We start from the raw sequence: 25,155 nt of genomic DNA, 5'->3' as shown, positions 1-25,155 counted from the left end.
CCAGCAAGGGCCAGCTAGGATTGCTAATCTCCACAAAGGCCCTCAAATCTCCCAGAATTATAACTGTTTTCCAGATTAGACTGATCGCATACCCTGGAGAAAAGCTGCTTTAGAGTCTGTCCTCAGTGCCATTACATCCTTGCTGAGCTCTCTTCCCTTCCAAATTATGCCATCCCAGACTCCATCATCAAATCTCCAGGAACTTCCAATGGGTTAATTATTAAAAAAAAAAACATTTGCTTTGGAAGTACAGAAACTTTTCACAGCACCCTTGATCCTCCATGTTTCCCAGTTAAGGGGGAAATGCTGTTGAAACAAATTACAAAGATGACCTGACTCCAGTGGTAACAAGAGAAAGAAATTTTACTTACAAAATAGAAGCACACCTTACATGACAAATTTATGTAGGTTAGTCTTAAGATGTCTTCTTTTTAGAGAACATGTTCTCTTTTTTCCTTTTCCTTTTTTCTTTTTTCTTTTTGGTGTCCATTCTCTTTGGGGCTGTTTTGAAAAAAATGATGAAAATGTCCTTTTTTGGGGTTGGAAGGTCAGGAATATTCTTAGATAGTAGCAATTATCACAACTTAAACAGTAGGGTCATTTAAAATGAGATTTGTCCTAGCGATCACTTCTTTGAAGTAATCAGTCGGGAAATTTGTCTTCCTTTTTGCTTTTCAGAACGTTGTAACTCTAATGTTGGTTTGTTCAGTCGAGGACCTCAACAGCAATAAACTGAACAATAAACTTATTGTGAACAGATTAACTTCAAAACTTTAACTTGCTACAACTCCATGCCCATATAAAAGACAGAAGAAGGTCTTATATAAGTTTACTGTTGTTATGGTTCTCAACTGTACAAACCTACATTATAGCTGCAGAAACATCTCTGTAAGGCAGGTTTGTGAGGCTTCTGGAAAATTTGGGCCAGTCACACACACTCACCTTGCCCTAGCTCACAGGTTTGTTGTGAGGATTTTAATGGAGTAGAAGAAAAGCTGCTTGAAGGAAGGAAGGAAGGAAGGAGGGAGGGAGGAAGGAAGGAAGGAAGGAAGGAAGGAAGGAAGGAAGGAAGGAAGGAAGGAAGGAAGGAGGGAGGGAGAGAGGGAGAGAGGGAAAGAGGGAGAGAGGGAGAGAGAGAGAGAGAGAGAGAGAGAGAGAGAGAGAGAGAAGAAAGAAAGAAAGAAAGAAAGAAAGAAAGAAAGAAAGAAAGAAAGAAAGAAAGAAAGAAAGAAAGAAAGAAAGAAAAAGCATGGGATCATCTGCCTGCATCCACCTGTCTTTGCTGTGCTTTGCATTTCTGCTGCCCTATTGTTTTAAAAGGATTATCTATTGTTTGTTTATTTATGGCATGTATGTTGTATCACCAGGAGACCCTAAAATTAGCTGTCAGACAAGAGACATTTGGGGGTGATTTGCCATTGCTGTCCCCCAGGCCCTGACCCTGGTAGTCCTTGGAGGCTGCCCTTCCAAGTTGTAGCACCCGGTTTGGTTTCTGAGATGGGGCTTGCCTGGGCTATCCAGGTCTTTCAAAGGATTAAGCAGAAGGTTTCATTCTGCATACCCTCTTGCCTTTAATGTTTGAGCAAAGAAGCATTGGGGCTGACCTCCAAACGAATGGCCCTCTGCTCCTATAATGTCCCAGACATGCATCACAATGGCTCAGACTTCCACCACTCAACAAGAGAAAATCACTGCAGAGCTTCCTTCCCCACAAAAAAGGAAGGCTGTAAAATGGGTTTGGGTGGTTTCCTTCAAGCATGCTAATTATGCTCCCTTTATTTGCATAGATAAAAAGTAGGGATTTTGAACATAAGAATGCAAAAGTAGATTTGCCAAAAAAAGCAGAAACAAAACAAGAGCAGGCATTTAATATGCTCAGAAAGAGGGCTAGCAAGGAATATCTTCAGCCTCCGCTGCTATGCTGCTACCTGGGCTGCAAGTCTCTCAGGTAACAGGTGTCTTGTTCCCTGGTCGGTGTACTGAAGGATGACTTCATAGGGGTGGAGTCCTACCTGCAAAGGTGGCAGTCAGGTGAGCCAGGTAAAGAGGAACTTGTGCAGGTCTTTGAAAGAGACAGCTGATGAATGCACAGAAGGCTGTTCCCTTCACCCAAGCAACAAGCCGGCAAAAACACAGCATCTCTCAAGGGAATCAGCACAAGATTTGTCTTCAAGCAAGGTGAGTGAGAGAGGAGCCTTTCCTTCTCACTTGGAAATGGAAACCAAAGATGCCACGGGGAAAGAAAGTGCCGGGGGCAAGAAAAAGAACCTGACCTTCTTAAAGCAGAGGCTGTACATGCTGGAGAGGAGGAAGACGGACAGCATCGTTGAGAAGAACGTTTCTGGCGACCACAACAGCTCTGGACCTCTGAGGAGAAGCCAATCTGACAGGAGTGAATATAGCCAGAAATTACAAGGTAAATGGAGGGAGGAGGGAATAGGAGCCAAGCAATATTTCCAGTAGTTTGTCTCAAAAATACACTTCATATTGTACAAAACTTATGAATGGGAAGCAGTGACTTGGAAGTAAACTAATGTGCTGTGTTCAAAAGCTTACATACAAAGTTGGTGGAAGAGTGTGGAAGGTTATTCTAGAACAATATTTAGTGTATAGATTTTTTTAATACCAAATGCTTGTAGTGTCAATGAGGTTTTGATTTGTTCTGTGGGAGAGGACATGCAGGGGACCGTTTTTGCATTCAGGACAAACTTGTAATTATATTTAATTTTACACTGCACACCTAATATAAATAGCCTGGTAGGAAACTGACATTCTCCCATATGTTAAAAACATGGAATGAACGGAACAGGTGTTATGAGATAGAATTCTCATGAAATCAAAGAATAAGAAATTATACAGTGAATCTTGTCCAGACATGGTTAGGTTGGTTATTTTTCTAATTTGGAATTTCTGACTCTACAAGTGGGGATCTGAAACAGCATTCTTTCCCCACCCCATATCTTCTCTGAGCCTAGAAATGTTTACAGTGACATTTTCTTTATATATATTCCCCCAGGAGAGAAGTGAGTGTTTCCTTGTGCAGGTTACAGTCTCCAGTCCCGCTTTCTCTAAACCAGCCCTACTGATTTCAGCAAGACTTTGGTTTTTGTGAAACATTCAGAACATCACTGGAAATGCAGGAGATCTCAAATAATAATAATTTTAAAATATGACTTTCAAAACAAAACTCCTGTATCAATGACTTATAGCTATATTAAAAAAAACACCAGCCTTACCACCTATATTTTAACATGGATGTGCTTTCCACTGAGTTCTGTATAAAAGGTAAAGGTAAAGGTACCCCAAGGTATCCCCTGTACAAGCACCGGGTCATGTCTGACCCTTGGGGTGATGCCCTCTAGCGTTTTCATGGCAGACTCAATACAGGGTGGTTTGCCAGTGCCTTCCCCAGAGTTCCGTATAGCTTCTCCTTAAATAAGTGTGTGTGCATGATGCAGCCCAAATGCTTTACATTACCACACCACTTGTGATCTTCCCCCAGTTCCTTGGAGTGATGCAGTCAAGGCGGAACAGGTTTGATTATGCTGCCCCAAAGCCATGCCCTATGGGCTGTCTTCTTTCATCGGTGAGAACCTGTGTCCCTGTTGTGAACAATAGAGTGTTGTTCTTCCCTCCTCCCCCTCCTGGTTTGGCCTTTTAAAGAGGACACTGTACACAGTGTATTTCCTTATATGCAAAGGCTACCTGGCAAAACTGTTTAGCTGAACAGAACCTTCGTGCACGAAGCACAAATCTACAGCATCTCAATTTATGCATCATGTTCTGCTCAGAACCAGACTGGTATTGGCACATATTGCCACCAATACTACCCATGCAATAGCTACAGTCCCCCCCCCCCCAATCTCATTGCTGGAATGCTTTAAACAAATCTGTGTATTTATTTGTTTACTTCATTTTTACCCCACCTTTTTCCACAGGTGGACCCTCAAAGTGCTTATATTGTTTCCCTCTCCTCTATTTTTGTCCTCACAACAACACTTCAGTGTAGCAATTAGGAGTGTGGACTTCTAATCTGGCAAGCCAGGTTTGATTATGTGCTCCCCCACATGCAACCAGCTGGGTGACCTTGGGCTTGTCTCAGCACTGATAAAGCTGTTTTGACCAAGCAGTGATATCAGGGCTCTCTCAGCCTCGCCCACCCCACAGGGTGTCTGTTGTGGGGAGAGGAATGGGAAGGCAACTGTAAGCCGCTTTTAGCCTCCTTCGGGTAGGGGAAAGCGGCATATAAGAACCAACTCTTCTTCTTCCTTTTCTTCCTCCTCCTCCTTTGAGATAGGTGAGGAGAGTGTATGACCGGCCCAAGGTCACCCAGCAAAGCTTCTACGGAAGGGTGGGGAATCACAGAATAATTTTTCCACAGCAATTGCAAGCATTTTGAATATGTGTGTTGAGAAAAAAACACACAAAAATTGCCCAATGGTATCTTGGGGAACCTTTTGTTGGTAAGTGCCTACAAATCTGACTTGTGCTGAAGTCATTTACAGTAGAACTAAAAGTGAGCAAAAAAAGTTAGTTTTATAGAACTGGATTTTTTATGTAAACAATTCAAGGTACTCATTGAAGGTTTGAAATTGGCTTAAATGAGAGATTCTGACCAAGAACGTTCCACAGTCATGGAAATATAGAGTAGTCAGAGGTGGAAATGCTTAACCTCCCTCCCTTTTGAAGTTTAGTCAGCTAAAACAGCAACAGGCTCATTTCAGCCCTGAGATTATACTGGGAGTAACCTCTATCTCTTGCTCATGGTTATTAGCTACCCAAATTGGTTCATTAAAAGATAACCTATTTCAGAGAGGCCGAAGAGCTTTCATTCCTGTGTGAATACTATTTATCAAGATTTTCAAGAGTCAACAGCAGCTCCCTACTAGCCAGTTATATTTTCAAATGAGCCGTCTGGGATGCAAAGCTGAAGAGCTTTTAGGGTCACCAACTTGTTCCTGTGGGACTGGGAGGAGGAAGGGGGGGGAGTGATGTTGAGTGGGAAAACATCCTAAGGGAGAAACAGCCCATCTTCCACCTGCAAACTCTACAGTTTGTTTTTATAAGTAAAATTCAGGAGGAAGATTCATGGAAATGTATGGCATGTATCATTTTAGCCTCTTTTTTTGTAGGCAAAGGGTGATGAGCTAATGTGGTATATCAGTTAGAGTGATAGATTAAGATCTAGGAGAACCTGAGTTCAAATTAGGGTTGCCATGTCCCTCCCCTCCCCCCACCAGTCACCAGAGGGGAATGTGGGGTTGGGTAGCCAGATCCAGCTTGGGGAGCTCCTGGAGATTTTGGGGTGGAACCCGGGGATAACAGGGACCTCAATGGGGTACATCCTCTAAGTTAAAGCACCCATTCCCCCCAGGAAAACTGATCTCTGTAGTCTGGAGATGAGCTGTAATTCCCAGCCAAGATGATGGCCGAAGAGCTCCCGCTATCACAACTGGTCTGTGGGCAACAGCTGGAGAAAATGGCCACTTTGGAAGGTGTATACTATATGGTAGGGGTAGTCAACCTGTGGTCCTCCAGATGTCCATGGACTACCATTCCCAGGAGCCCCTGCCAGCAAATGCTGACAGGGGCTCCTGGGAATTGTAGTCCATGGACATCTGGAGGACCACAGGTTGACTACCCCTGCTACATGGCATTATACCCCATTGAAGTCCCCCCCTTCCCTGGCTCTCCCCCTCCTCTGGCTCCTTCACCCTCCAGGTTTCTCTACTGCACCAGTTGCTGTGACCTTGGGCTAGTCACACCTTCTCAGCCTAAACTACCTCACAGGGTCATTGTGAGAATACAATGCAGGATAAGAGAACAATACAAAGCCATTTTGGATTCCCTCTGGAGATAAAGGCAGGGTACAAACAAAGCTAACAAAATAAACTAGGCTTTATTTGTGAAAGGGAGCAGTACTTGGATATATGTGGGGTTTCAATCATACATTCAGCTTCACGTGCATCAAATGTCATGTGAGCATTATTAAGTGCATGTATCAAAAAATCAAATTTCTATGGTACACAGATTGTCTGTGTGTTCGATTCATCTTGTGAATAGGACGTAATGTTCTGTAGTTTACCTGACTGAACCTTGTGCCAGGTCAGTTAAGAGTGGTTAAGGGTGGCAGCTTCTAATCTGATGAGCTGGGTTTGATTTCCCGTTTCTCCAAAGGCAGCTATCTAGGTGACCTTGGGCTGGTCAGGTTTGTGGGGAGAGGAAGGGAAGGCGATTGTAAGCCGCTTTGAAACTCCTTCAGGTAGTGAAAAGCAACTCTTCTTCTTGTGTATTTTAACCTAATTTGTCCTATAATTAAGCTTGGTGTACACCTAGCAGCCAAAAGAGCTACCAGAATTCTAAGGTGGAAAAAAAGATTGTCCTTGTTCATGATGTAGGTAGAATAGAATTTCTGAATGCTCATCCGTGGGGGGAAACTCTGCAGGAGGAGGGGGGCGTATTTTGGGCTGCACCAGGAGTCAGGTGTGGCAAAGTAATGTTCCAGGGACAGAATAACATCTCCTCATTTCTGTGTGATTTGGGACATTACTGCGTGGTGTGGACTGGCAGTTTCTGAAGGATACCCACATGAACACATTCTGTGGCTGCCGTGCTTTGGAAATGCTACAAAATGAACCCTGCAGTGAGCACAAAATGTAATGGATGCAGAATCTATGCCGGGAAGCCTTTGTGCGCTGGCTGTAGACATTACCACAAAACGAGGGGAGGAAAAAGTTCATCTGAATTCACCAGAAACAATTTACAATAAGGATATTCTTCTCTCATCCTGGGTAAAAAAAAAAAGAAAATCTTTTCACAGGTCCTATACGGCACTCTGGGGAACACTCATATAATGATTAAAAGGATTTTAAGTTAGGGGATTGAAAGCAGGCACTTCCTGTAACTGTTAAATGCCTTTTTTATATCTATTGCAAAAAGTAGTTCATTGAAAACAGAATCCAGTGACTGGCGGTTGGATTGCCTAATCTGACCTTTATCATTAGACTCGACAGTAGCAGAGGAATTGCAGATTCCCTGGTAGGGCATGCAAGCCCTCAAGGACTACTACATCTTTCTATTCAAATGCACTGGAAGTCTAGAGTTTATGCTGAATAAACCCCCTGCTTGAATATTCTGCTGCAGAATCCACAAGTCGTTGAAACTGGGTGGCAAACTGAAGTCTGCTGCTATTTGGACAATATGGTTTACCATTCTATCTGAACCAAAAAACGATGGTTTGCTCAACCAGAATTACAAACAAGGGTCAAATACCATTGGGGACCCTTGTTTGCAGGAAAAGTCCAAGCCAATGGGTTGGATCCCACGGTCCTGTTCTGCTAACTGGAGCACCTTCTTCTGGCCCCAGGTGTCTTCCACGGATACAGGAGGCTCTTTCATGAGGCTTCTTGTGCTGGAGAAAGATCCTGCCACTGCTGACAGAGATCTAAAGTTGGTATGTCAAGTAAAATCAACAAATAATGTCTAGTAAAATCAACTCGAGAGCCAGCTTGGTGTAGTGGTTAAGAGTAGTAGCCTCTAATCTAGAGATCGGGGTTTGAGTTCCTCTTCCTCCTCCGCATGCAGCCAGCTGGGTGACCTTGAGCCAGGCACAGTTCTCTCAGAGCTCTCTCAACCTCACCTACCTCACAGGGTGTCTGTTGTGGGGAGATTAAGGGTAGGTGATTGCAAGATGTTTTGAGACTCCTTCGGTTAGCAAAAAACAGCTCTTCTAATAATGTCGGACTGCTGGGGGGGGGGGGCACAGCATTTGTGAGAAATGAGCCTGAGGATTCATATATCTGTAAACCGCATGAAGTAGGAGTTACATTGCAGCCACTTAGTGGGGGACAGTGCTGGCTGACCACAGACCACATAAGGAAACCTAGTAGGCTTTTCAAGCAGGGTTGCCAGGTCCCCTCTGGACATTGGTAGGGAAAGGCGGGGTAGAGCTGCCAGATCCAGGTTGAAAAACCCCTGGAGATTTGGGGATAGAGACTGGGGAGGACAAGGTCCTCTGGAGTATCATGCCCTAGAGTCCACCCTTCAGAGGAACAGATCTCCATAGTGTGGAGATGAGCTGGAATTCCAGGGGTTCCCCAGGTTCCACCGGGAGGCTGGCATCCCTATATTGAACGCAAGAGACAAACAGAGGTGGTTTGGCCATTGCCTGCCTCTGCATAGCCTCTCTGGACTTCCCCAGTGGTCTCCCACCCAAGTACTAACCAGGGCCGACCTTGCTCAGATCAGGCCAGTCCAGGCTATTCAGTTCTAAATCTGTGTAAGCTTCATCTTTGAAGAGATGCGGTAGACTGTGGGATCTGTCATTCTGTCTCCAAGCTTCTCCCTTCTCAAGCCTGAACTGTCCCCACTTTTCTGCCATCTGCCATAGTGATGTGTTACCAAGCTCCAGGTGGTGGCTGGAGATCTCCCACCATAATACCGATCTCCAGACAACGGCTGTTGTGTCTATAGATTTGCCGAGGTCCAAGGCAGGATTGTAAGTCTGCACTGCAATTAGCCAATGCGCAGCTAGATCCTGACTAGAGGATCCAGGCAGTTTACAGCAAAACTGACCTATAGCGTGCACTGCTGGGAAGATCCTATTGTCTGTGCATGTGTCTAAATTGGGGTGTTTTGAGGGTTGGGGGCTGGTTCAGGTCAGGTCAGTTCTTCTTGCAACATGCTGGGGTCCAAATAAAGAGCTGGAGTCACTTCCAGTGTCCATGTCTCCCTCTGAACCCACAGGCTTAACAAGAGAGATAAGTTACCCTGGAGAAAATGGCTGCTTAGGAAGGTGGACTCTCCCTCCTCTCCCCAAGCCCTTCCCTCTTCACCCCTTGAATCTCCAGGTATGTCTCCACCCAGACCCAGCAACCCTAGCCTATAACCCTGTCCTGCCGAGGCCACCTGTGACTTCCTGTTCTGCTCTTTTCCGCCTTCCAAGAATTCCAAACCTCTGAGGAGGCTGAACTGTAGAGAACTCACAGCTGACTTTTCTGCAGGCGTAAAGGCACCAGAAACAAGAAGTTTTTGAGAGGCCACCATGAACCTATAAGTTTTCCCCCAGGGCATTCCTTTAGATTAGAAAAGAAAAACAGGTGTTGAAAAATTATGTCTCTTTCCACGATCCAGGAAGCATCCTTTTCACAAGTCTGCTATTAAAAACCACATATGTTTCCTGGAATTTCTGCATCCTTGAAATGCTCATTTTAAAAAAGAATCCTCCAGGAGCCTACTTAGTGGAAAGACTGGAAAATCCACTCTGGAGCCCATTTCCGGGCCTGAGTCCATCCCCGAGCCTGTCCGTTTGCTGGCTGCCCCCAAGACACCCTCCTCCAAGCTGATGGCACAGGGACTTGCTACAGAGCCTGGCACGGCACAGCTTGTGCAAACCTCCTGTCCCTCCCCTTGCTCAGGGCCTCTCTTATACCTGAGGAGGCAAGTGCAGAGATTTGCCATGCATAACTTTTACTTAAGAGAAACAGCTTCTTCCTGATTCCCCCCCCCCCTTCTTATTTGCAAAGGACACAGGTAGCTCATTTGCCTTGGGAGAGTCTCATAGCCAGGTTACCTGAAACCTCCAAGGACAGGCAAAGCTATTGTGTTGCAGAATGGCAGAGAGCCCAGGGAAAATGCCACCCTTCCCCCACATCCACCCGACTGTCAGTCTCCTGGAAAGCAAGGGCTCTTGGCAGACGTTCTGGGTTACAGCCACCCAACTTTCATTCCATTCCAGTGCTGAGATAGCTCTTCTAAAATATGCACACTCTCAGTGGAACACAAATCTCAGGGAGAAGACACATAAACACTTGTAACTGCAAGGCCAGTATGTAAAATTCTGCCTCTGTGTCTCATAGCGAACGGCAGAAAGGCTAGTTTTATGGAGGTTATAATAATGAAATGATAATTCATGAGCATCAGCTAGATCAGCGGTAGTCAAACTGCGGCCCTCCAGATGTCCATGGACTACAATTCCCAGGAGCCCCTGCCAGCATTATAGTCCATGGACATCTGGAGGGCCGCAGTTTGACTACCCCTGAGCTAGATAGTTTACTCTTATTTGGTTTCGATTTGAATTTGTTACCTTTATCCATGATATTTTGATCCCACCTTTCCTCCTGCCCAAGACCAAGGTTCCTTCCTCCTTCATTTAGTCCTGACAACCCTATGAGGTAAATTAGGTGGTAGAGACAGCGACTGGCCATAGGTCGCCCAGTGCGCTTCATGACTGAGGGATATGAACCTGGGTCTCTTAAATCTTAGTCCACCAAATGCGCCACACTAGATTCCTGCATTCTTTTAGATGTGGGTGGCCAAAAATATTAATTGAGATCTAATTACGCCAATCAGAGAAAACCATTTTTGTATCCTGGAATCTAAACAATAGTTTAGCCAGTTTCAAACATTGTGTTCACATGTACCACTAGCCCAGCAATTATATTTATTGGGAACATGCCATACTTTTTATGCTCCCAACATGCATGGTCACCATATGTGGTTTATTGGTTAGAGCAGGCTTCCTCAACCAGGGTTTCATGAAACCCTGGGGTTTTGTGATGGTCCTGGAAGGGTTTCCTGAATGGGTGGGAGTTAATGAGTTTTTGATACATATTTTTAATTTGTTAAACATTTATTGGGTGATATGACCATATATGGTGGACCTGCACCCCCCCTCCCCAAATGGCCAATGATGGGCCTGGAGGTGTTGGGAAGTGGAGATGCCCTGGGTGGGCATGTACTTTTTATGCTCCCAACCATATTCTGCACGATCGTGCCACGTCTGCAGTTTCCTGAAGCCTGAAGAATGTTTTAGGGGTTTCTCAGTGGTAAAAAAGTTGAGAAAGGCTGGGTAAGATTATCAGATTAGGATCCAGGAAACCCATGTTCAAATCCTCACTCTCCTACAGAAGCTCCAGTGACGGTCTCTTAGCCTAACCTACCTCAGAGGGCTATAAAGGAGAGGATATGAGGAGGAGAGAAGAATGATGTAAGCCACTTTGGCTTCCCATCAGGGAGAAAGGTGGGAAATCAATTATGTTTTCTGAATATATTAGCTTTAGCATGCATGAAACGTTGGATTTTCCAAGGTTCTGTTTTGCATGCACCAAAGCTGTACACAAATGAAAAATCTATGTTGCTTTGTTCAGACTGAGTGGTAACCGTGCATGTTAGAATCACCTTGGACACTGTGCACTCCTTATATGCATGGTTTCTGTGCCGTCTGACAATGAGTTATATACGATTTGAAATCAAAAGCTTTAATAATGAACAACCCTGTGCTCATTCTGATTATACAAACTGAGGTATATGAAGCTTTACAGAACACCACGAGCCAGTCAACAAAAAAGAGAGAGCTGTGCTCCATGGAGCTTGCAACCTAAGTTTATACCACGCGACTAAAAGCAGAGGGACAGGAGGAGGAGGAGGAGGAGGAGGAGGAGGAGGAGGAAGAAGAAGAAGAAGAAGAAGAAGAAGAAGAAGAAGAAGAAGAAGAAGAAGATCTGGCATGGAAGATCTGGCCCCAACTTACAGCGGCAGTAGCATACTGCATCTGGCGCCCTCTGTCCTCCTTCCCCCTTGATAGTGGGTTACCTAGGGGTAGAGTAGATATGAACTGAGTTTTTACCACACCTTGTTCTATTGTCTGGGGATTTATGTATGATATATTTATATGTTTTATTGTATGTTTTGGGGGTTTTTTATATGTCTGTAACTCAACTCGAGCCTCCAGGGAGAGGAGAGGAATAAATCTAATAAATAATCATAATAATCATAATAATCATCATAATAAAAGAGTTGGTTCTTATAGGCCACTTTACTCTACCAGAAGGAGTCTCAAAGTGGCTTCCAATCGCCTTCCCTTTCCTCTCCCCACCACAGACACCCTGTGAGGTACGTGAGACAGAGAGCGACCTGATATTACTGCTTGGTCAGAACAGCTTTATCAGTGAGAGAGATATGGGCAAGTGTAATTATATATAACTGTGTCTGACCTCAGTTGGGAATGATACCAGGTGGTTATGCATAAGGTTTCATGGATACAGTTAGCCAATATATCCCATGATAGTGTAAAAAATCCAATTTTCCATGTAGTCTGCATTTGTTTGTTTTTTTTGCATTTGTTTCTCCTGCCTTTTTTTTTTTTTTGCAAAAATCTTTCTGAGAACATAAAATGTGGACTGTTTTTCAAACTAAACACCACAGGAAAAAAACTTATAAGATATTGCAGTGCTTTGAGTTTAAGTAAAGCATTAATATGTATTAGGAACATACCCTGCTTGTTATGCTCCCAATATGCATTGTAACCATATGTGTCAGAATGGTTAGACTAGAATATCTGACTAGAATTTGAGTATCAGATCCATCCCAATGGCTATGTACTTAATGTTGTGTATGCAGCTTCATGGAGACTGGAAGCTTAATTCTAACATTGGGGACACACCATTTCCATTGGCTGGCATGCAGAATCCAGCCTGGTATTGGTGGTTGTCATTGTCCAATCAAGGGGCTCCGCTTAGGGCTAATCAAAGGCTTTGGCAAGAACCCCTCAACTGTATATAAGTTTGGGTGATGGGCTGCCTAGTTGTTCTGTTGTTGGTGATCAATAAAAAAGCGGATGTTTTGACCACGAGCATCTCTGTGCCTTATTGAACCCACTATTCAGTACTTTGAATTTTAGCAATTGGAATCTCTTGAATAGTTTTAACTGCTTAATATGGACTGCCTTTTTTACGGGTTTATCCAGCTTGGCCTTGTAGTAAAATATTCTAAATTGGGTTTGATCTGAACCAGCTCAATAAATTAAGGTTCTGATGATTTTTTTTGGCTGATTTGTGCTTTGCAAAGTTAAGTCTGTGACAGGTCAACTCTGATATTGTTCCTGATGGTTCATGAATTGATACATTTTTAGACATTTTCTTGGCTCAATCAAGATGCTTACCAAACTTAAAAGCAAGAGGGAAAGTGTAAGTTTCTCTCTGAGTTTGATGTCACTGGCTTGTTCCTGAGCCCTTCTGTAGACTCCGGTAACTTAAACAATGCAAGCAAAAGAGGACTAATGTCAAACCACAGAATTTGTGTCCTTTAAAGTTAATTTCCCCCAGCTAGGAGACCTCCTATTTGGGTAACAGCATGAGTTTCCTCTTTGCTACTCATGGGCACAGTTAGAAACTATAATAGCTAGAAACCTGGTATGGAATTATTATTGAAGATTGCTAAGATTATCAGAACATTGAATTCTGTTCCGAAGCCTAGTAACAACTTGTGTGGTGTGCTGGTCAGAGTGTCAAAGGGTCTACTCATCCATGAAGGCAATACAGAACACCGTGTTCTTAGCATTTATTTCTTGTGCTTAATTTTAACAGAGAAGATGGCTCCCCAAGCGGGGTCCTCAGGGCCAGTTGGCTCTCCATTGGAAAATGAGGAGCAATTGAGCATGCGGATGATAGCCAAAAGGCAGAAGATAATTGCTGAAATGGTGCAGACAGAAAAAGATTATTGCCATGATCTGGATCTCTGCATCAGAACTGTGGTTGAGCCCTTAAGAAGAATGCAGGTAAGCAAGTCTTGGGCTGTCAGATGTCAGGTTCTGTTTTGGACAAAAACACAGGTGCCGTGAGGCTTGGCTTTGTATCTTAGCATGTCCTCACATAGGTAATTGAAGAAATATGCCACATGTACACTTGACACAGAATAGAACTTGGGTTACTTCCACAGACATTTGTTACCTCATGAACTGGGCGGTCACCTTAGCAACCTGTTCTTAGGCATGATTTAAATTCCTCAGATTTTCCGTGAGACATCTCTAAAGGAAATATGCATAGGATTTGCAGCTTAAGGGAGCACTTTCACACACACTGAAGAATTCACTTTCAATCCACTTTCAAAGCACTTTGCAACTGGATTTTACAGTGGGAAACAGTAAAATATACCTGCAAATGATCACTAAAATGGATTGAAAGTGTATAATTCAGCATACGTGAAAGCACATAAGTGAATGAGGTTTTGTTTTATCCTCCCTGTTCACATCTTTATCCTGGTGGAAGAGATGAGGGCAAGTGTTTCATTTTACATTGTTTGGAGGCATGTTGTTTTAAGGACAAAAAGGCCAATTCTGTTCAAAAAACAGATCTGAAACTGTGTCTGCTCCAGAATTCCTAATGGACCAAAAATTTCATTAGCCTCTATAATCAAGAATTACCCCCACTAGCAATTATAGTAGAATATCGTGCTGGTTACCATAACATGCAATTTGATTCTTTGGGTCTGTTTTCTGCAAGCTGCTGAGTAAATACACTGTTCTGTTACTAATGAATACTAATGGCTGGGCTTGTTTAAAGGTACTCACCTGTCTGCCAAAATCAACACTGTTGTTAACTTCATGCATTACATCCTGCTGGGTACTCAAAAGATTTCCACATATGGATTCATTGTCCCTGCAACTTAGGAGGAAACAGCAAATATGAGAAATAAAAGGGATTTTTTTTTAATGATACCAAAAGGAACTCAGCTGAATGGACAGGAACTGTGCCAAGTTCGTACCTGCAACTTGATTTATAGCTTATGGTGTTATTACAAGTCACCTTGGTTTTGTTTAAGCATCACCACTTTGATTTTACTCTGTGGGTTGGGGGATAGTAAAGTGATAGTAAAAAAAAGGAAGGGAGAGTTTTCTTTTCCTGTCAGAAAGGCTATGCTGGAGATCATAGGACAAAAATAATGTGAAATAGAGACTGTGTTAAGAAGGGGAACAGAATGAGATGGGGGGGGGGGGGAAAGCAGGCAGAATCCAACTGTCTGCATTCATTTGCCCTCTTCAGAGAAAAATGTTTGTTTGCCTGCTATATAAATTGAGCTTAATTTTTAACTGGTTGTTTTATATAGCCTCTGTTCTGCTGGAATGATCTTACTGCTTTTAAAAAAATATTTGCTGCTGTTTTATGACTGCTTTTTTTCATAGCAACTGGTGTGAAGTTGCCACCTCTGAGTTGGGAAATTTCTGGAGGGTTGGGTGTGGCATTTTTGAGGGGAGGGAGCTTGGCAGTAATGTAATGGCACAAAATCTACCCTCCACCCCAGGGATTTCTTCCAGGAGAACTGATCTCTGTAGTCTGGAGATGAGTGGAAATTCTGGAGGTTGGCAACCCTATGTAAATGTGTAGTTTGAAGCACTTGCCCTTGAGGGATATAGAATTATCATCCAGGAGATCAGTTTTGTTTCGAATTATTCCCTTTGGTTTCATCATCTTTAAGCCTGTGACAAAATAAGAAACAATAATTTAGACAGGGGGAAAGTCTTACGTTGGTTGGCTGCTTAAAAATCAACAGCAAAAAAAAGAGGATAGATTTTGCCTCTGAAGGCACATTTCCCCAAAGGAAGAAAATAAATGCTTCACCACTTGATCCAGCATCTTACGATGAATTCTATCAGTATTAATTTTAAATAAGAAACAACACCTGTGCACAGCCTTTGTTGAAACCAAGGAGGGGTTCGTAGAAGGGACTGCAGAAACAGCACGTTACAGAGTAAGCAGCGTAGCAAAGGAGAGGTCAGCACAAAAAAAGGTCCCTTGTTTTTTCTGACAGTCACTGCCCACCGTTTGTGTTTCATCAGATTGCTACCTTGGATGTGGATGGCTTATTTAGCAACATTGAATCAGTCCATCAGATATCAGCCAAACTGCTGTCATTGTTGGAAGAAGCAACCACGGACATGGAGCCAGCCATGCAAGTAATCGGTATGTTTGCTGTCCTCTTTGAGCTTTACAGAGCTGTACGGAATAACGAGAATGCAATAAAACTCCCATTTCCCATCCCTAGCCCCCCTTTCCCCCCCTCCGCCTCCGATTTCAGTAAACAAAGGAAGAAACAGCAGTCAGAGTTCAACACAATCAAACTCATAATCTTGATGCCAGCCATGGAGCGATGCTGTGTGTAACATTGCCTTGTGTCAAATACACAGGAACTTTCGGGAGGGAGGAAGCATAGCTCAATGGCAAAACATCTGCTTTTCACCCAGAAGGTCCAAGGTTCAATCCCCAGCATCTCCAGGTAAAAATGACCCAGCAGTAGGTGATGACAAAAACCTCTGTTTGAGACCATAGAGAGCCCCTGATGGTCAGAGTAGACATTACTGAGCTTGATAGACCAAGAACCTTACTCAACTTTATATGTTCAACTAAAGGGCTATGATTCCTCTAGGGCTGCCAGGTCTCCCCTGGCCACAATTAGGGGATGGGGGGGGGGGTAGGACTGCCAAATCCAGTTTGGGAAACTCCTGGAGATTTTGGAGTGGAGCCAGGGGAGGACAGGGACCTCAGTGTACCCATACTGCTCCCTTCTTTGAGATTTATACAATGTATAAACTGCTTTTCATAAAAGATCTACATAATGAAAAGAAACCCAGAACAACAACAGTCAGCTAATCTAACATCTCTTGTGTTGTTGATCATCACTTCCACTGGATGTCATTTTTAGATGTTAGCTCGTTTTTCACAGACAAGGAGTTTTTGAAGTGGGGGGGGGCATGTAATCAGGTGACTCTATCCTCTTCTAACACACTGATGTAGGGACAGGGTCACAGTATCTTTACCTAGGATTGCCAACCTCCTAGTGGGGCCTGGAGACCTCCTGGCATTACAACTGATCTCCAGTCTACAGAAATCAGTTGCTCTGTTTAAAATGGTGGTTTTGGAGAGTGAACTCTATGGCATTATACCCCACTGAGGTCCCTCCCCTTTCCGCCTCCAAATCTCCAAAAATTTCTTAACTCATACTTGGCCTCACTGGACCACTAGACTGGGTGTGATTGACAGAAAGTAGTTACAGCCAAGAGCTAATTTATTTAAAAAAACAAAAAAACAAATGGCTTTTTTGGATACAGTCTACAGGTTTTAGTGACATCTAGGGACACAAGAGACTCTTGTGGCGCAGAGTGGTAAGGCAGCCGTCTGAAAGCTTTGCCCATGAGGCTGGGAGTTCGATCCCAGCAGCCGGCTCAAGGTCGACTCAGCCTTCCATCCTTCCGAGGTCGGTAAAATGAGTACCCAGCTTGCTGGGGGGTAAACGGTAATGACTGGGGAAGGCACTGGCAAACCACCCTGTATTGAGTCTGCCATGAAAACGCTGGAGGGCGTCACCCCAAGGGTCAGACATGACTCGGTGCTTGCACAGGGGATACCTTTACCTTTACCTTAGGGACAGGTATTGTTGAGGGGCACTCTAAGCTTTAGAAGTATAAATAATGTGGCCCCATTTTAAAATATCTGTATGCACATCATCTAAAATGAAAGCTCTGCCTTCCCCTGCATAGCCAAACTGGCAGTCCCAGTAACCCCTTCTGCAAATGCAAGTCCAGTGCAAAAAACAAAGACAGGGTGGGTGTGGAAATGGGGAGAGGAGAAAATGAGAGCAGGCTTCTCCACCTCAGGTAGGATTTGAATGCATGTATAAGGTTATAACGATGCATATATCCCATATATTTAACAGGGGGAGTGTTCTTGCAGATTAAAGACTTGCTGGAAGACACATACAAGATCTACTGTTACCACCATGATGATGCACACATCTTGCTGGAGGCCTATGAAAAGGATGAAGAGGTGAAGCAATGCTTAAGGGGCTGCGTCCAGACTTTAAAGTGAGTTCTTTCTCAGTAACTGGTTGCACTCATTGCCCTGCATGAGGAGGTTTAAAAGGACATAAATGTAATTCCTCATATAAACCCTGAGGTTTATGTGGCCTTCTGGGAGCTGAGGCTTGTAATGCTTTCCTGGCACAGTGAATATATTTCTCTCTTATTAGGGAAGGCTGAAAATGGGAAGTATTTCCAACTTGACACCAAAGCAGCCTTCTTAGAGAGGTTGCTTCAGGGATGCTCCATCGTAAACCCAAGCAGGGCACCATTTCATTGCAAAGACGACATCTATCTGTATCTTACTTAAATGATCATAAGATTAAAATCCTCACCCATCTATTAAGTAGAGCTGTTCTTAAATTTACCAAGCTGATTTTGCTATGGTCCTTTCCTGCTAAGTTCTGGTCCTTTTTGAAGAGAGTAGACCTGGCTTCCTGGTCAGACTGTTTTAATGTTGTGATGAACGCTATGTATCTTTGAACGGTTTCCAGAAATGTCTGGTGGTTCAAAATGTAGGGTCACTGCGCACATACAATGACAATCTTCATTAAACAGTTTGGAGTGTGCTTTCAATGAATTTACTGCAACAGGATTTTTGCTAAACTGACTGCATGCAACTAATGCATCAAAGAAATCTTCAGAGCACAAGTGTCACATATTAACACAGAGCAGAGAGAGAAACAAGAGATAGGCCAGAGAATGCACCACAGTTCCCCCTAGAGAGAAGTGGACTAAACTACTCTTTCAGCTGTATTCATTCATTCATTCATTCATTCATTCATTCATTCATTCATTCATTCATTTGATTTATATACCGCCCCTTACCATGAAATCTTGGGGCAGTATGTACACTTAATTACACTAACTATTTTAGCAGGCTGTCATTTCTCCAACACATCCCCTGTTTTGTTTCTGGGCCCATTTCAAAGTACTGGCTATAACCTTTAATGCTCTAACCTGACTACAACTTTTTCCTTCCCTGATATGAGCTTGCCCATGTGCTTAGCCATTTTATGTCTCAGCTCAGTAGATGAATAAACAAAACAGGGCCGTCCCAATTTTAGCACCAGGTCATTCCCAAGATGCATGTCTGGTGCCTTATTTCAGAGTTTCATAATTAGGTTTGCCAAGTACCTGGAGAGAGAAAAAAAGGTTCTGTCCCTTTAACAGAGTCTTAAATGTGTGGAAATGGGCAGCCAACCTTTTCATTGCACAGAGGTAGATACTATCAAATGGCAGGCAAATCCTCTGTTAAAGAAACAAGACTCCTCCTCCCGGGTTATTGCCACATCAGTTTATAATACAATTTCATGAAGGTGAAGTCCTGTCTAAACTAACTGAAATTATTGATCTTAGACTGCAGTAACTTCATGGAATTACAGAAGTTTAGTTTTGTTAAAGCCTCTTCCATTGGCATTTGAGCAGGATTTAGGATTGCCTGGAGAGAAAAAAATGTCCTGTCATTTTAATAGAGATTTAGTATGGTGTTGGGCAGCTGAAACATTTCAGGAGGCAAATTGCTTCACTTGGTATATAACATCCTGTTCTGCCTGTTTTAAAGGTACAGAATACTTTTCTTTCTGGGGAATTGGTAATCCTGCTGGATTGATTATTGTATGAAGCTTTTAGTCTATTTTTGATTACGGGCCCCGGCTATTATTACTGGGTTTTTAAATGCTATCTGGCAGTAGGGTGTTTACGGCTGTTTTATTATTTTATGGTTCTATTGAATCTTATTGATATTGTGTAACTGAATTATTGTAAGCTGCTATAGTAACTCCATTGAAAGGTGGAATATAAATCTGTACAAGAAATAAATGTGCTTCCTTTGGAAGATGGCTAACTCCTCTGTTTTTTCTTCTTTGCAGAAAGATATATGAAGAAGGGTATGTACCATTATATTTTGTAATCCACTTTGTTGTTGTTGGGTGCGAAGTCGTGTCCGACCCATCGCAACCCCATGGACAATGATCTTCCAGGCCTTTCTGTCCTCTACCATTCCCCGGAGCCCATTTAAATTTGCAGTAATCCACTTACTAACTGACTAAAAAGTGGGTTTAAAAAAATTATTTTAGTAATCTACCTTGAATCACAGTTAGATTATAACTCGAACTGAGACCCCGTTTTGTGCCTGCACCCAGCACACCCATGTATTCTCATTCACTTTTACAACATTGTAAAGGAGGATTTGGAAACCACGGGGTAAGAGAGTGCAAAATTCAGAGCTACTCCTGGAGAGGCAACATTTTGTGCAGAAAGTTTTGCATTGTTTGATTCTTTAAGAATGCTGATGCGGGGGTTTGCTCCCGTGCAGAAATGGTTTGAATTAACATGATGTCTGTGAGGCGTAAGCAATATTGAAGATCTGGGCTTTTGCGTGAATAGGAGATAAAACTGGTATGTTTATGTGTGTGTGTGTGTGTGTGTGTGTGTGCTCATGCACATAGCATAGATACCATCGCAACGGCTTACTCTGTATTTCCACAAATTAATGTGCACTTATCACCTTCAAAAATAGATGCCATAAACCGTGAGTGGTACCCAGAATACGAATTGGTCAATAATTCATAAGCAATTACTTTTCATGGGCCAGTTTACAGGTGAGCCTGCGGTGACTGAAGAAGAGATGCATGAAACCTTTCACTGTGCAAGGTCTAAGTACAATAATAACTCCTATCCTTTGAAATCCTAATCAGGATTTCAGCCTGTAGAGGCCTGCGTGGGAAATATTCGTCTCCCAGACATTCCAACTTTATAATAATAACCCTTTCTCTAAACCCTATGCTGAGCCCAGAACATATAGCAAAGATGGTGGGCTGCTGATTAGCAGAATAAATACCACCTATAATACCCTGTGGAAATTTTTTGACACTCACAAAAAAATGGGTGGCAGGAACAAAACAAGAATTATCTTGAGGGGGTAGTTTTGCATTTTGGTATGAGCAGGGACTGTGCTTTAGTATGAACAGGCAGTTCTCTGAAGCTGGCAAGACAAATTGCCTGGCTAATGCTATGCCCAGGTGCCTTCACCTGATGCAGTGCTGGCCTGAATGTCCATGATGCTAAGTATGCTGCAGTCGTGGTCCCCAGACAGACAGTTGTTTCCCAAACAAGGAGAATGCACCAGAGAGCTACCCTTTGATATGGAGGAACAATGACAATGTATCTAAAAGTGAAGGTAAAATACGTGTGCCTTTCAGCATTTTGCTCCCATATAACTTGTTTAGAAATTAACCAGAATCACAGAATCATAGAGTTGAAAGGGGTCATACAGGCCATCTAGTCCAACCCCCTGCTCAACGCAGGATCAGCTCAGAGCATCCTAAAGCATCCAAGAAAAGTGTGTATCCAACCTTTGCTTGAAGACTGCCAGTGAAGGGGAGCTCACCACCTCCTTAGGCAGCCTATTCCACTGCTGAACTACTCTGACTGTTAATTTTTTTCCCCTGATATCTAGCCTAGCCTATATCATTGTACTTGTTTAAACCCATTACTGCACATCCTTTCCTCTGCAGCCAACGGAAACAGCATCCTGCCCTCCTCCAAATGACAACCTTTCAAATACTTAAAGAGGGCTAAGTCCTGTTGCTGCTTGACAAAAGAGCCATTCTCTTCTGCAAGGTAGTTAGCACCTGACGGTGTCTCAGAGAAGATCGTTGTGTAGGACCAGACTGTTGAAAGGGGCCTTGTTTTGTTTCCTTCCACCCCATCCTGAACCATACCTAAGCATACGTAACCCTAAGTTGTGAATTAAAATAGATCATCCTTGAGCTTTTGTGAAGTTTGGAATAAATTGTTTATTGGACTGCCATTGTCGATTCTCTCCTCGGTTTGCCCCCTGCTTGAATTGTCGGTCTCTCTCCGGCCATTACCTGGAGGTTGGCAACCCTAGAGCCACAAATAGCTGAGATTATTGGAGGAAGGATGGATGTGAAAATGAATGAGCAGATGAATTTACTGGTTAGATGTGTGTGTGTGTGAACAAAATCTTTGTGCCCTGCCTTCCTTCGAAGAGCTCCGTGAACGTGCCTGGGCTGATATGCATGGGGCTGATAACAGCTTGCAGCTGGGTTGACTTTTGTGTGTGTGAGTGCGTGCTGTTATTCTGTCGATGACTCCATTCTGTTGCCTGCCATCTGTTGAGGGAATGGATACCACCAGAGCTAAGCCAGCTTCATTAATTTGAGCAAAAAGGAACAGCCATGAGATGCAGAGAGACTATTGGAAGCACTTATGGCCCTAGAATTTTGACAAAATTCGTGAGGAAACGGTGTGGCTGAAGAAGCGTCACAAATGAATTATCAGCTTAATTTAAAGCACCGTGGGTGTCACAAGTTGTTTTGCATCTGTTTTAACCCATGTGCCGAGGCTGCTGTCTCTCTTAGGGGCTACAGAGTAATGCCAAAAGATGTGTGTTAAAATAGCGAGTAATCTAAGGAGAATAGTTATCGCTGGGTAATCTGGCTGGGCAGAATTAGATGGGTTGAACTTGGTAGCGTTGGCATACCCCTGGGAGTCATTATCTCCTAGCTAGCCTGCTATCTTTCAGACCATATTGCTAAACTGTGTGACACAGATATGTGAGCAGAGAGCTGTTTATCACTTAGACGGGTATCTAAAGGGCGATTGCGGAATAAAATCTCCCTCACCCCATTCATGAAACCGCTTTTAAAGATATACATGGGGTTGGGGGGGGGGCAAGGTTTGTGGAAAGTAACAACAGTTATAAGGTTTTTAAGTAAGCTGCCTAAGTAATAGTTCAACAAGGAACAGAAGTAGGGTTAAAAACCCCTGACAAAAATTATTCACGTATCTGGGGAAGTATTGGTAAAAATATCAGACTCTTGGGCCTAGTCTGCACACATAGGATAATGCACTTTCAATGTGCTTTGGCAGCTGGATTCTCCTGTGCAGAACAGGAAAATCTACTTCTAAAGTGCATTGAAAGTGCATTATCTATTGTGTGCAGACCAGGCCCTAGTGTCTGTGGTGTCCAGGTTCAAATATCCTCTCTACCATAAGTGTATTTCTATATTTTTAATACTGTAAAAAATGTATACATGCTATGTCCTTTCCCAACCACCTCACAGCATCTTCCCCAACCCTAACACTCCCTCTAAACAAAAACAACAACAACAAAAAACACCCCATCCTGAAACATACCTATGCTAACCTTAACCTTAAATTGAGAATTTAACCTAATATAAATCCCTATATTTTTCCTGTAAACATGTAATGAAATATTTATACATCCTATATCCTTTGCTAACCATGTCACAGAATCTTTCTCAACCCTAACGATCTCTCTAAACCAAAAACCACCCCATCCTGAACCATACCTAAACCCAGTTCACCTGGAGAAAATGGTTGATTTTGAAAGATGGATTCTATACCTTTATAGCTTTATCCCCCATTGAAATTGTTCCCTTCTCCAAACCCCATGGTTTTCAGCTCCACCCCAGAGCTGGCAATCCTATGCCTTTAACCTTCTTTTATGGTTAACCATCTTCATGTGGATTCGTTTTCTTCCAAATGCATATACTTTTGCCAACCAAATCGGTAAGTATATGGAACACTTTTATTTATGTGGATTTGTGGTGAAAGTGCCATGATAACGAAATAACATCTTCCTTCACATCATGTTCAGGAACTAATTTGTTGGCTTGTTTTAATGTCAGGGGGAAACCAAACCTATTGGACATGGGATCTCTGATGATCAAACCGATACAGCGTGTGATGAAATATCCTTTGTTACTATGTGAGCTTTTGAATTCAACACCCATGTCCCACCCAGACCACAAAGCTCTGCAAGAGGCACTGGCGGCTGTGAAAGACATGAATATGAACATCAATGAACTTAAAAGAAGGAAGGATTTAGGTCAGAGACAGACTCTGGCTTATTTTTATGCTTCAGATTTGGGGAATGGAACACGTGCTTAACCTAAAATTATGCCCAGCCCAAAAGAAGGCTTTTTTCTTCTTGCAGGGTCCAATTCCTTCCTGTGTGTTTTTGTTTGTGGCAATTTATTGTCTGCTGTGACAGCTATCAGTTCTAGTCTGCAAGGAACCTACTATTTGAAATAGCCACAATTAGCCTAAATGGACCATCACAGCAAGTTCTGATTAGTGTATAAAGGAGGGGAGGATTGAAGTGTGTGGGGTGGTTGGGAGGACTATACCAACTCCAGTTGTCCAAGCCTTGGGTTACTTTCTCATGGAGGTTTCTACATCCTTCTCTGTTGCGATTCCGCTTACCATTGTCATGTGGTCATCCACTTGGTGGGTTTTCCCCTGGTTCTGTTGTGCAGTTCCCACACCTTCTTTGAGTTGATCTTTCCTGAAATACAGCAGCCAAAAATGATTATAGGGAAAATATGGATGGGAAGATGCACCTCTCTGCCCACATCCAGCACCCTATCATCTTTTCCATTTATGCTTTCCATTCCCTCCCCATCAGTGACCATTTTGCCAGCTATGCTTCTATTAGCGGTTGATATATCTCTATAGCATTTGTACACCATAATTGTATACCAATTTTTGAAAAAACATCAGGCAGTAAACATTCCAGTGGCAAGGCAGACACAAGAGCCCAGTTCATAAATTACAGTGAAAGCATGCACAATTCTTGTACAGGGCAGACTTGATTGTTCTTGCCTTGATTGTACATGCCTAGAGTAATCCTCATATTATGTTCAATGCATGTACAGATAGAATGCTTGAAACTAGACATTTATCCAAGTCAGGGGTAGTCAAACTGTGGCCCTCCACAGGGACTCATGGGAATTGTAGTTCATGGACATCTGGAGGGCCGTAGTTTGACTACCCCTAATCCAAGTACTGGTTCCTGGTTTCATTTGTAAAGTGAACATATGTTGGCTCATTCTCACAAGCAGGTGTATACGCATACATGCGCATACATGTAAGTGCCTTCATTGTAACTTTTAAAAGTTGTGCAGGTTTTATAGCTGGCTTGGAGCTGTGATACAAATAAATCTGAATCATTCCTGTGGACCAAACTGCAGGGAACATCTCCACGGCGAAGTTCGATTGTTTCTGTAAATGCCTCTAAATACACATCAGCAATGAAACCAGAACGTGGAACTGTCCTTGTGTGGGGGCAACCTTTTATGGATTAGGCCTACTTTTCTCTTGCCTTTTTAGTGTGGTTGTTGCCACTTCAGGGCTCCCGCCATACCAGTCTGGTTCACCATTTTGGATGCTGACAAATCATGTAAGTGACACATTTCCCATGGCCAGGCATCCCCTGCATGGCTTGCCAAAATACCACACAGCACTAGTGCAAAGTGTGAAGTTTCCATCCAGCTAGTGATAAGAGTCCTGACATTCTCAAAGTGCTGTTTAGCGCTTACCTTTGTTTAATACACATTATACAGTGAGGCATTTCTCTTGTTATGCTTCAGCTTCTCCCTAGCAGACTCTTCAGGGACTTAGACAGCGAAGGCAAGGCAATTATTATAGGGCATAGGATTATGCATTCCGCAGTAAATAGCGTCAGCTGTAGG

The 25,155-nt window shown here is 43.1% G+C and overlaps 1 protein-coding gene and 1 long non-coding RNA gene across 2 annotated transcripts in view; one reads left to right on the top strand and one right to left on the bottom strand.

Moving 5' to 3' along the window:
* The first annotated feature begins 2,051 nt into the window (after window positions 1–2,051).
* The window catches only part of ARHGEF38 (Rho guanine nucleotide exchange factor 38), a 47,052-nt gene continuing 23,948 nt past the window's right edge, over window positions 2,052–25,155 (top strand). Inside the window, exons 1-6 of the mRNA XM_077300698.1 lie at window positions 2,052–2,416; window positions 13,365–13,555; window positions 15,614–15,737; window positions 17,488–17,635; window positions 19,501–19,518; window positions 23,311–23,510. Coding sequence (XP_077156813.1) covers window positions 2,215–2,416; window positions 13,365–13,555; window positions 15,614–15,737; window positions 17,488–17,635; window positions 19,501–19,518; window positions 23,311–23,510 — 883 coding nt within the window. The 5' untranslated portion in view covers window positions 2,052–2,214. The remainder of the gene's footprint in view (window positions 2,417–13,364; window positions 13,556–15,613; window positions 15,738–17,487; window positions 17,636–19,500; window positions 19,519–23,310; window positions 23,511–25,155) is intronic.
* LOC143819267 (uncharacterized) lies at window positions 13,396–25,152 on the bottom strand. The gene is made up of 5 exons (XR_013224889.1): window positions 25,003–25,152; window positions 17,965–18,129; window positions 15,622–15,770; window positions 14,348–14,441; window positions 13,396–13,588 (listed from the first exon to the last, which is right to left on the bottom strand). It is a non-coding gene; the product is annotated as an uncharacterized LOC143819267 (long non-coding RNA).

Source organism: Paroedura picta, chromosome 10, assembly GCF_049243985.1.
Source record: "Paroedura picta isolate Pp20150507F chromosome 10, Ppicta_v3.0, whole genome shotgun sequence".
In the NCBI taxonomy this organism is placed as follows: domain Eukaryota; kingdom Metazoa; phylum Chordata; class Lepidosauria; order Squamata; family Gekkonidae; genus Paroedura; species Paroedura picta.
The sequence above is the reverse complement of the archived record's forward strand: the minus strand, read 5'-3'. Positions and strand labels throughout refer to the sequence as shown.